Raw genomic sequence first — 12,037 nt, forward strand, 5'->3', positions numbered from 1 at the left:
TTCATGTGGTTTTACCTTAAGGATAGGGAAAACTTCTTGCTTCACAATTCTGGTGAGTTTCCCTATCAAATCCTTAATGAAAAAAGGCAGGGTATTCTTTGATAAAGGCAAAGAAGGCTTTTCAACTGAGCATCAGAGGCTGTCTGTTTGTCCTCTCAGGTGTTTGGACGTGTGCAGATAAAAATTTTTAGAGTTCTCACAGGACAAAGCCCCCTCTCCTTTTCCCGTCCAATGCAAGTGAGATAGCTCTGGATGGTAACAAATCTTGGCCAAGGTCGATAAGGATTCTCGTCTTTGGTGAGAAAGCCTAGCTGAAGGGAGCAAATTGCATTGTCTCCATTAAAACCCACCTTCTTGCTGATGGCTTTTAACTCTCCTATTCTTTTGACTGTAGCCAATGTAATTAGGAAAAGTCTTCTTGGTAAGATCCTTCCAAGACGCCTTGTCCAAGGGTTCAAACCTACTTGAGGTTAAAAAGGCCAGGACTACATCCAGGTTTCAAGAGTGAGTTGGATTGTCTTTCCTCTTAGTCGTCTCAACAGGTCTAATGAGATCTGAAAGACCCTTGTTACCTGACACGTCAATGTGTCGGTGACGAAAGACGGAGGCTAGCATGCTGCGGTAACCCTTGATGGTAGGCACAGCCAGCTTCTCTTTTGTACGCAGATACAGTGAACCCTCGCTACTTCGCGGTTCGACCATCGCGGATTCACCACTTCGCGGATTTTTTTCATAACCCATGTATATACATATATCGCGGATTTTCCGGAAATATCGAAAATACCGCGATGTGACCGATGGTGCGAGATTGGAGAAAGTAAGGAAAATTGAATCATGATCGATTTTCAATATAAATGAAACTTTGAGGAGCAACAAAGATATCATTTGTTAGAGAGATAGAGAGAGGTAAGGAATGGGAGGTAGTGAAAAGTAGCCCACAGAGAGAGAGAGAGGTAGAGAGAGAGGTAGAGAGAGGTAAGGAATGGGAGGTAGTGAAAAGTAGCCCATAGAGAGAGAGAGAGGTAGAGAGAGAGAGAGAGGTAGAGAGAGAGAGAGAGGTAGAGAGAGAGAGAGAGGGGGGTTTAAATGTAATAAAAAAAATTTGATAGGTTATAACACATTGGTGCTTATGTAATATCAACTGTATACTGTAGACGGTTTGAATAAGTTAAGAAATGGTATAAACGATACTCTGTTAGTGTATTCGTACACACTCAAGAGCGGCAGCTAGATGACAGCTGATCTAATCACAGCCAAAAGTAAAACAAAAAGAAGTCAACAATACTCGATTTTTAAAACACACCCGAAATTTAAAAACAAAAGTACACGCTTTCTTAATGTGCAATTAACTATTTAAAGAGTGGCAATTTTCTAGAATAAAATGATATTTCCCAAAAAATAGTGGTTTGCTGATGAAATCGGATGCCGTATTTTTAGCTATGATTGAAATGGATGTAGACTCGGCCTAATTTTTTCGTTTCGTATTTAATTGACACTAAGAAAACTAATTTTAGTTTCTTCATCTAAATGTAAGTATTGTATAACACGAAGAGAGAGAGAGAGAGAGAGAGAGAGAGAGAGAGAGAGAGAGAGAGAGAGAGAGAGAGAGAGAGAGAGAGAGAGAGAGAATGAATCAGCTGTTGTAATCAAATGGCGTGTTTTTGTTTCGTGAGAATTTCATCGCCACGACTATAACAACAACATACTGTACTGAACTTTACAGTATTATACAGACTACTGTAATATGATAAAGTAAAATATTTGTAATCTATTTTATATGAAATGGGGCTATTTTTTTTTTTTTTTTTAAATTTACATTTACGTATGTAAAACAACTCTCTCTCTCTCTCTCTCTCTCTCTCTCTCTCTCTCTCTCTCTCTCTCTCTCTCTCTCTCTCTCTCTCTCGTAGATTGTTTTCCTGCTTTGCTACGTATGTATGATTTTATATAGATACGGTAAATAATATTTGTAATAACATATTTTATAAAAGCTTTTACTGTAATATCATTATTTATCACTTTCATCATGCGCGTTAAATTCCTTAGTTTGTTTACTGAGCGTACTTTATGACGCCGTCGTTTAAGGCGGCGTCATAAAGAAAAAAATTTCATTTGGAAGTCCTAAGAAAAATTAAGTAAAACATTAGTAATAACCAAATCAACATACTGTACTGAATAATCAATATAATGAATGCAAAAGCTAACCTATACACAGATGTGTAAATGCGTTTGTTTCTTCATTATGATCAGAGATAAACAAACAAAACATTGGTTGCCATTTTTTATCGTGCTATTTGGCGTGTTTAGGAAACGCATGATATAAAATCGCCTTTAATATTTGTGCCTGTTTTAGTTTAGGGTACTGTAGTACATGCATTAAGTGTTCTGTACATTAAAGGGTAGTTTGTTAACAGTACTACGTACAAGGGAAGGTTTTAAAAGTCTGAATATATATGTTATATAAATAGGTAAATATGGTGTTACTACTTCGCGGATTTTCACCTTTCGCGGCCGGGTCTGGAACCTATCTACCGCGATAAACGAGGGTTCACTGTACAACAGAAAATCTGCTATATTGGCTATAGAGGTACTGGTAGAGGAAAGTCTATTATTCCTGCACCATACTCTAAATATATCCCACTTGGATTAGTAAACCCTAATACTGTAGTGGTAATGTTCTGGGGGAATCTACCAGCCACTACATCATCTCTGCAACCCAATGTCTCATGGGCCAAAATGGAGCTATCATGGTCATGCGGACGTTGGGCGATTCCCTGAATTTTTTCAGGACTCTGTCCAGGATCTTGAATGGAGGAAAAGCGTACACGTTTAGACCTTCCCAGTTCAGAAGAAAAGCATCCACTGCGACTGCTTCCTGGTCTGGGACTGGAGAGCCAAATAACGGCAACCTCTTTGTCATTTGTGTGGCAAAGAGGTCTATCGAGGGTTGACCCCACAACATCCAAAGGCTGGTGCACACCTCGTGATGTAGGGTCCACTCTGTAGTAAGAACTTGCCTTCTGCTGAGCAGATCCGCCCTGATGTTTTTCTCCCCTTCTATGAAGTGAGTAATCAGGGTTTAGTGAATGGCCACTAACTCTTTGATATTTATGTGCCATTTCCTCTGAGACTCTACCCACAGACCCCTGTTCGAGAATCGTATGGGTCAAACAAGGACGAAATCGACCTCTTTAGTTCAGACAGATCAGACACTTGAAGCGCGAACTGAACCGTGTGCTGATTGCTGCGAGGAATCGTCAACCGTAGTCGGGTGACCACCAGGGGAAAGTCCTTGCGACATTTCCGGAGCGTCTTGTGCGCAATCTGAACCGATTCTCGCCCCAGATAAATGATATTCTGTAAGGGTGTTGGTTAAAATTTGGCCAGGTTTACCATCAGGCCTAACTGTTGCGTTAAGGACATTATCATTTGAAGAGCCTCCAGACACTTTTACTTGTGATTCTGCTCTGAGTAGCCAGTCGTCCAGGTACAAAGAAAATCCTTACTCCCTTTAGGTGAAGCAAGCGAGCCACGTTGGACATCAACTGGGTAAAAAACGTAGGAAGCCGTGCTCAGTCCAAAACAGAGTGCTTTGAACTGATAAAAGGTCTTGAGGAACACGAACCTTAGAAATTTTCTGTGGTCCGGGTGTATCGGGATATGGAAATACGCGTCCTGCAGGTCCAAAGACACCATTCAGTCTCCTTGTCTGTTGCCTGCAAGAACTGACGCTGAAGTTTCCATGGTAAATTTTACTTTGCTGACGAACTTGTTCAATGGACTGATGTCCAGAACAGGTCTCCATCCCCACGAGCTTTTCGGAACTAGGAAAAGTCTGTTGAAAAACCCCTCCGAGGAGGTGTCCTCTACCACTTCTATGACTGATTTCGACAGCATAAGGTTCACTTGCTCTTGAAGAGCTGCTGCCTTGTTCTCTGGGCCTGTTTGTTGTCAACTCTAAGGGTATCGACGACATGGAAGGCATTCTCAGGAAGGGGATCTTGTATCCCTCCTTGACTCCACTCTCGCCAAAAGTGGGAAAGCCTGGCTCCCACTAGAGTCTGGAGATTGCACGTCTCACTTTCTTGATTCGGTTTGCTATCTTGGGAATCTGCGAGCTTGACCTCCAGCCGCAATCCTCTGAGTTCCCCTTGAAGGGGCTCTCTCACGAAAGGGCTGACAAGTGGGAGGAGCCTCCTTTTGTTTCTTTGCTAAAAAGCTAGCTGAGAGGACTTTCTTAGCAGTCCTAGAGATAAGATCTTGCGTAGCCTGTTGTGCCAGAGCTGCCGACAAATCTTTCCCTAAGTCCGGAGGGAAAAGATGATTACCCAACGCAGCAAATAAAAGTTCAGATCTCTGAGCAAGGGACAAACCTGAAGATAAGAAGGAACAAAACATAGCCCTCTTTTTAAGAACTCCTGCCGTGAAAAGGGCGGAAAGTTCGATGGAGCCATCCCTCACGGCCTTATCCAGACAGGCAATCAGATGCATCTGAGCCTCGTTCTTAGGGTCTGTGGCTTCTGCGAGAGCTCCGAGAGTCCAGTCCATAAGGCTGAAGACTTCTACAGTATTGTCTTAAAAATTCCCTTCAGCAGATGGTCCATTTCAGAACTGGACCACATAATCTTCGACTTGCTCATGGCTGACCTGCGTGAGGAGTCAACTAGTCTGGAGAAGTCTCCCTGGGAGGGGGCAGGAACTCCCAAACCGAGAACTTCCCCAGTCGAATATCACACACTAGATCTGGAGGCCAGTCGAGAGGGAGGAAAGGAAAAGGAGGCCTTCCTTAGATCCTTCCTCTTGGAAGTCCATTGGTTGAGAGTTGAGAAAGCTCTCTTAACCGATCTAGCCAGGACCATCTTCTTGAAGGAGGATGTTTTTCGGGGTCTGTCCTTCAAAATCTGAGAGGGCGAGCTCTGAGGCATAGGTTGAGTAAAGTCTTCTGGATACAGAGATGTTAAAACTGTCAGAAGCTTTTTTTTTAAGGTCAGCTGCCTGCAGCAAATCCTGAGATTCGTCCTCTAAAACTTTGGCTAAAAGAACATCGATCACCCGAGTCGAATGGGTAGGAGACAAAACCGCGTCATCCTGTCGGTTATTGTCTTCCATAAAGAACTCATCTTGACCTGATGGAACATCATGAAGGATATCATCCATTTGTGAAGAAGCATCACGTTTACGTTCTGTAAGTCTCGAGGGAGAGACAGGTTCCAGGGCTTCAAGCATAAGTTCATCATGTTGTACGGAAGCATCAACATCGTGACCCCCATGCTACGAGATTAAGTCCTGCTCGCGTGCATCCAGCGTGCGTTCAGCATGTTGTCTGTCAACAGCGTGACACGAGGGAGAGTTAGCCGCGCGTTCAGAGTGTCTATCCTGCTGCGAGGACAAGTCCTGACTGCATGCATCCAGATTACTGCAATCGTCCAGACTGCTGCATGCGTCCATGTTGCCATGAGATTTCAGCGTGCAACATGCGTCCCGCATGCTGTAAGTCTACAGCGAGACGCGAGGAAGCGTTAGTATCGCGTCCAGCAAGTCGTGAAGAAGAGGCAATTGTTTGTCTATCATGTTGTGGGGACAAAACCTGACTGCATGCGTCCAGCATACGTTCAGACTGCTGCATGCGTCCATGTTGCCGTGAGGTTCCCGCGTGCTGCATGCGTCCCGCACGCTGCATGTTTACCACGTGACTCGAAGAAGCGTTCTAATAGCCAGGCCTTCTCCATCATGAGGCTCAATACTACACAGTATTCTAGAAGTTTTATTCCAGCTGTTACCAAGTTGTGGAATGATCTTCCTAAGCAGGTAGTTGAATCAGTAGAACTTCAAAAGTTCCAAGTTTGAGCAAATGTTTTTATGTTGATCAGGCTGACATGAGTCTTTTTATAGTTTATACATGACATATCTGTTTTTGACGTTGTTAATAGTTTATATAGGACATATCTGTTTTGACGTTGTTACTGTTTTTAGAATAATTTATTGATAATTTATTCTCATCATTTATTTATTTCCTTTCCTCACAGAGCTATTTTTCCCTATTGGGGCCCTTGGGCTTTTAGCATCTCACTTTTCCAACTAGGGTTGTAGCTTGGCTATTAGTAAAAATGGGATTTTGACGAAGGAAAAATCTATTTCTGGGGAGAGACCTGTGACGGCCGGTGAAAAGGTCCTTCTTTACACTTTTCTGATATAAATCTTCTAGAGACAATTGTTTGTCTATCATGCTGTGTGGACAAATTCTGACTGCCTGCGTCCAGGTTGCCGCGACCCCAGCATGCGTCCCGCATGCTGCATGCGTCCCGCATGCTGCATGCGTGCTGTGAGGGAGCGACAAGAACTATGTCGCCTCCCGAAAACGCGTCCAGATCGCTGTGAGGGAGCGATCTCGGCGCTCAGTCCCATGACGAGCCAATCTCTTGTCTAGTGGGACGGGAAAACGTAAAACGCCAGTTTCGCATCAACCTACGGCGAGGATAACACTTTTACCTCGCCTTTCCAATGCCGAAGGTGAGCGTACAGTACTGGGATACGACAACAGAAACGCTCGAGGGGACGTTAGTTCGCTGATCAAGGTCTGACATCTCCCTTAGCCTTTCGACTTTCCTTCTCCCAGGGGTTGGGGAGCATGGAAGAGGTCCCGGGCTAGGAGTATGACGGACACGAACGAACGCACCCTCCACTGCACTGTGTCATTTTACGTGACATTGAACACAAGCACTTTTAAAAATTTCATATTAGGTCTTAATAGACCTTCCTGTTGCAAGAGATTATACTCTTTTGCCAAGGGCTAGAGAAAGAAAATACAATGGTTAAATGATTAATATTAGTATTCTCAAAATCGAAATATAAAATAACGATACAAGTATTGTGAGACAATAACGATCGTCAAGAGTATTACGTATCGTAAATTGACTGCCTTGCGTCATTTTGCGTGCCATTGAACACTAGCACTTTTAACTATTTCACAAGATCATAATAGACCTGCCCGTTGCGAGAGATTATACTCTTTCGCCAAGGGCCAAAAAGAAAATACAATAGGTTAAATGATTAATATTAGTATTCTCAAAATCGAAATATTAAATAACCATACAACTATTGTGAAAACAAAAACGATCATCAAGTTCCATGGCAAATTTTATCATCTGACATCTCCCTTAGTAGTACTACGAGCATAAAAAGACTGTACGCTCGTGAATCTCTAAATAAATCAAAAATTAACTAAGGGAAATATACTAAAAGGACAAATATATACTTCAAAATAATATATTTCCCTACATTATAAATATACTTATGCTTAGTAAGTTAATATTTTAAACATTTCTTGCAAGAAAAGAAAATAATTCATAAAATGCAAGTCATACTATGAAGATTACGCCACAGGATTGTGACATCGCGATGACGGACTGAATTCCTTTAAGGCATTCAGATCTCGCTCTGCTAAGAGTTTACGTCACATAATTGTGACGTCACAATGTTTTAATGTATGTTTTTCCTTCCATTATATCTTTAAGTTGTTAGTTAGTTAATAAAGTACAGTAGGGGGAAAAAATTCCTTGATCCCTCAATCTTACGAACAAGAAAGAAAACAAATACATACATGCTCCCTGCTAACTACTATGTAGGAACCAAGAGCAGCTCGAAAGCCGGTCTAGCCCCACACATAAAGTTTAACAACAGAGGAGCCATCTTGAAAATCAAGTTAAATTAAACTGTCCAAGTTGGACCAACAAAAAACTATCCTATTCAATATCTTCGATAGTTGAAAGGCAGCGAAAGCCATTAACAATAATCAGACAAAAGGTACTTCACCAAATTGTAGAATGAAGTAATATATCAGCAAAGCGAATTTCCTAGGTGTTGACTCGATCAACGACAGGGAATTTCTGAAGAATGTTGGGGGTGGTTCTGGTAACCTATGAGAGATGGCGCTCATGTATGACCACCTACTGTCATGGCGGCGATTGCCGCGAAATTGAATTTCTGTCGTGACGCGTCAAAACGCGGGATTTAAGCTATATATATGTAACTACCAAGGAAGTTACATATTTAAAAACAACTTTCCTTATGCAAAACTGTTACTCATGAAAATCCAGTACTAATTGCTTTTTCACTAAGCTAGAGGCAGGCAATGCTTGGATCTACGCAAGTCTTGTAAGGCCAACCTGAATCTGGAAACATTGCTATTCTTCTATGAATGAGATTTAGGTCATGAAAGTTTGTGGCAGGCATGACAACTTTTATTTATGCTCCATCTATCAGAATCAAGATTTGAATGATTCTATCTTCAAATGTGAACTTAGAAGCATCTCCAGTGGCCCAGGAGGCACAAGGAGAAAGTTCACACACGAACCAATCACAAGGAGACCAAAGATTGTATTCCCAATCAAGCCTACATAAAGGAATGCCTCGTCGCTTGTAAAAGTGAGGAGATTGAACACTGGTTTCTCTCACCCCACCACGAGCTAATTATCTCCCTTCAGAAGTATCCTTAGGAAGAGAGACCAAGGCATACACCGACCATATCTGACAGTCTGCATGTGCACAGAGGCAGACTTAAGAAATCCAAAAACCCTCATCTCTGACGGAGCACCAACAATGCCCAGAGAAGATCAACACACTCACATGCATGCACACACACACACAAACTCTCATATATCCAGACAAAGCACGGGGGATGATTGCATGCAGACAGTCATGCCTCCCAATAAAGGCACAAGTATGATGAGATTTACAGGTTTACACATAAACCTATCACACCTTTGCATCTTTATAGGGAAAAACTCCACATCCTTGAACTTTTCATATCACTTATCCAGGTTTATCCAAACACAACATGATGTCCTCAAACTTATCCCTTTCCTCTTGGTAAGGGTAGAAGGGACTCTTTAGCTATGGTAAGCAGCTCTTCTAGGAGAAGGACACTCTGAAATCAAACCATTGTTCTCAAGTCTTGGGTAGTGCCATAACCTCTGTACCATGGTCTTTCACTGCCTTGGGTTAGAGTTCTCTTGCTTGAGGGTACACTCGGGCACACTGTTCTCTCTTGTTTCTCCTCCTCTTGTTTTGTTAAAGTTTTTATAGTTTATATAAGAAATATTTATTTTAATATTGTTGCTGTTCTTAAAACAATTAATTTTTTTTCCTTGTTTCCTTTCCTTACTGGGCTGTTTTCCCTGTTGGAGCCCCTGGGCTTATAGCATCCTACTTTTCCAACTCGGGTTGCAGCTTAGCAAATAATAATAATAATAATAATAATTCTGGAAAGAGACAGAAAAGAATTTGAAACGGCTAAAATTTGACAAGCAGCAAGGGTGCGTATGTACTGCTTATGCCCAAAGTCAAAATTGGGCATCTAGCTGACTGACACGTGGGCAGGGCTTACCCGCCACTAGTTTAACAACCTATTTAAACTTTTCACAGTCATTACAGCTTTGCTGATGTCATGCTTCTATTAAATGACAATGGGTTGGATTCACGTCATAACAAACCTACCTTGGATTTTGTGGCAGCATTGAATGGTCCAAGAAAGAGTCCAGGGAGAACTTCTTGCATTTCTCGTCTCATATGATAGAGCCAATCTGTTTCCATGTTCTAGCCCACTTTGACTGAAAAACAAAATAAAAGAATTAAAAAAAATATATTAATTGCTATATTTTTTCTAGCACATAAATACTTGTATATTATTTAACTAAATTATGGCAAAAATCCTCAACTCATACCTCAGATCTCATTTCACAAAGTACTGTACTTGAACATTTTATGCTTGACTAAACTGAAAAGTTACATACAAATGAAGCACAATATTTTCAGTAATTCATAAAATAAATGATGAATGGCTACAAGAAAGATAATAAATATGACAAATATTCTGAGTAATTTGTATTTTTTCTAGATATGTAAACCAGAATGTTTTAAAAGATATTAATCCAAGCTTGAGCTTAGTATTATCATCATCATCATCATCATCATCATCATCATCATCATTATTATTATTATTATTATTATTATCATTATTATTATCATTACAAGCTAAGCTATAACCCTAATTGGAAAAGAAAGATGCTATAAGCTCAAGGGCTCCAACAGGGAAAAATAGCCCAGTGAGGAAGGGAAACAAGGAAATAAAAAACTAAACGAGAAGTAATAAACAATAAAAGAACAACATTAAATTAGATCCTTTATATACAAACTATAAAAACTTAAAAAAAAACAGGAACGAGAAAAATAAGATAGAATGGTGTGACAGTGTACCATCAAGCAAGAAAACTCTAATCCAAAACAGTGGAAGGCCATGGTACAGAGGCTATGGCACTATCCAAAGTAAATAACTGGTGAGGCCAGTGTGGAGTCTGGTGCCTCCAACACTTTCCTTCAATATAAAGGACTAGGCCCTAATGAGGATGCTTGGATTGGGATTGCAATTAAAGACTGATTTGGTATCTAATAAAAATATAAATCACAAAACAATTTCTCATCTGTTTCTACGACAATACAGACCTCGTATCTTATGCAAGAGACTCGCTCCTTAGGTGGAAGGATAGTCTCTGAATAGACTGGATGGTGTTCATCTTCTACAGGATTATAATTTTTGAGTCATGACAATAAATGAGCAAAGAAAGAGAATCTCCTCTAATCACTAATACAGTCTGGAATAAGGATGACAAGGCTACCTCTTAAATTGCTTCTTTCAAGGCAAAGATAGCAGGGGCAAACTAAATTTGTGTGATCTGTTATCTATTTTAGAAGAATCAAAGCTTTCTGAGCCTTCAACTCTGGAATCCGGTCTATGTTTTTGAAATAACACAACTTCTGAAGGAGAACTAGGTCTCGGACGCTTATGTCCTGGTAAAGCACCATGCTGGAAAGTGGAAGGAATAATCTTCGAAAACTGCACTCCATTTCATATAGCTAGGATGAAGTAAAGGTATTACCTCTAATACCGCAGATTCTGTACTATGATCTAAAGGTTTTGACCGATAAGTCACTGATAAACGCTTGCCATTCTCCTAAGAGGCTACTGGTGGATAGGGCACTCCAAAGAGGCTACTGGTGGATAGGACAAATTCCTGAAAGCAGGAGAGTTCCTGGAATAAGTGGACAAAGGCCAGAACACACATAATAACAACAGCACATTCTGCATGAGGACGTGTATAGCTTGTGGCATATTCATGAGGTGTACCAGTAAGAGGACACGTAATGATGGTGGCGCGTTCCTGAGGCGTGCCAGAAGGAGGACGTGTAATAGTGGTGGCACACATTCAGATGACGAGTGAGCAGTAGGGCACATGGCGCGTTCTTGTGGACGCAGGGATTGTTTGTTGATGTGCTGATACGCTGATGAGCTAGTACTGAACAGAACTAGCTCTGAATGGCAGAGGCCAGAGACAGTGACATTACCCTATCAAGCAGGACAATGCCCTAGAGACTGACCATATATATCAACGCCCAAGGACCCTCTCCACCCAAGCTAGGACCAAGGAGGGCCAAGCAATGACTGCTGATGACTCAGCAGATAGATCTAGAGACTCTCCCAAAACCCCCATCCTTAGATCACAAGGACGGTGAGGTTGCAGTGACCAAAGAAACTAACGAGTTTGAGCGGGACTCGAACTCCAGACTGGCATTCACCAGTCACGGACGTTACCACATAGGCCACCACAACCCTGGAAAACTTCTGGTCTCCCACATCTGCAATAAAAAGTCACTCATATAAGCTTTAACACACTTGGAGGTGGCGGCGAATGAGTAGGATTCTGGTGATAAGAAAGGCACTTCCATTGATACATTATCCTCCATCGGGATAAAGGCAAATGCTAAAGGATCATGATCTACTGGAAGTATTCTGGGCCTCACTAAGGAGGGCAGGATTGTACATCAATAAATTCGTTCATAAAAACTTTGTCACCAGCCTTTGTTACCGGGGCTTATGGGGACTCAAATAATGAAGGATTTGACAAGGGAATTTCAGGATTGGAAAAAGAAAACTTTAGCTTCTTGCCCTCCTTCCAGGTAGAAAATGTTGAAGCAGAACGAT

General features: G+C 41.4%; 1 protein-coding gene across 1 annotated transcript in view; it reads right to left on the reverse strand.

Annotated features, from left to right (window-relative positions):
• The window catches only part of LOC137654466 (serine/threonine/tyrosine-interacting protein B-like), a 32,361-nt gene that overhangs the window by 16,215 nt on the left and 4,109 nt on the right, over nt 1-12,037 (reverse strand). Inside the window, exon 2 of the mRNA XM_068388123.1 lies at nt 9,496-9,608. Coding sequence (XP_068244224.1) covers nt 9,496-9,591 — 96 coding nt within the window. The 5' untranslated portion in view covers nt 9,592-9,608. The remainder of the gene's footprint in view (nt 1-9,495; nt 9,609-12,037) is intronic.

This window comes from Palaemon carinicauda, chromosome 15 (assembly GCF_036898095.1).
Source record: "Palaemon carinicauda isolate YSFRI2023 chromosome 15, ASM3689809v2, whole genome shotgun sequence".
Classification (NCBI taxonomy): domain Eukaryota; kingdom Metazoa; phylum Arthropoda; class Malacostraca; order Decapoda; family Palaemonidae; genus Palaemon; species Palaemon carinicauda.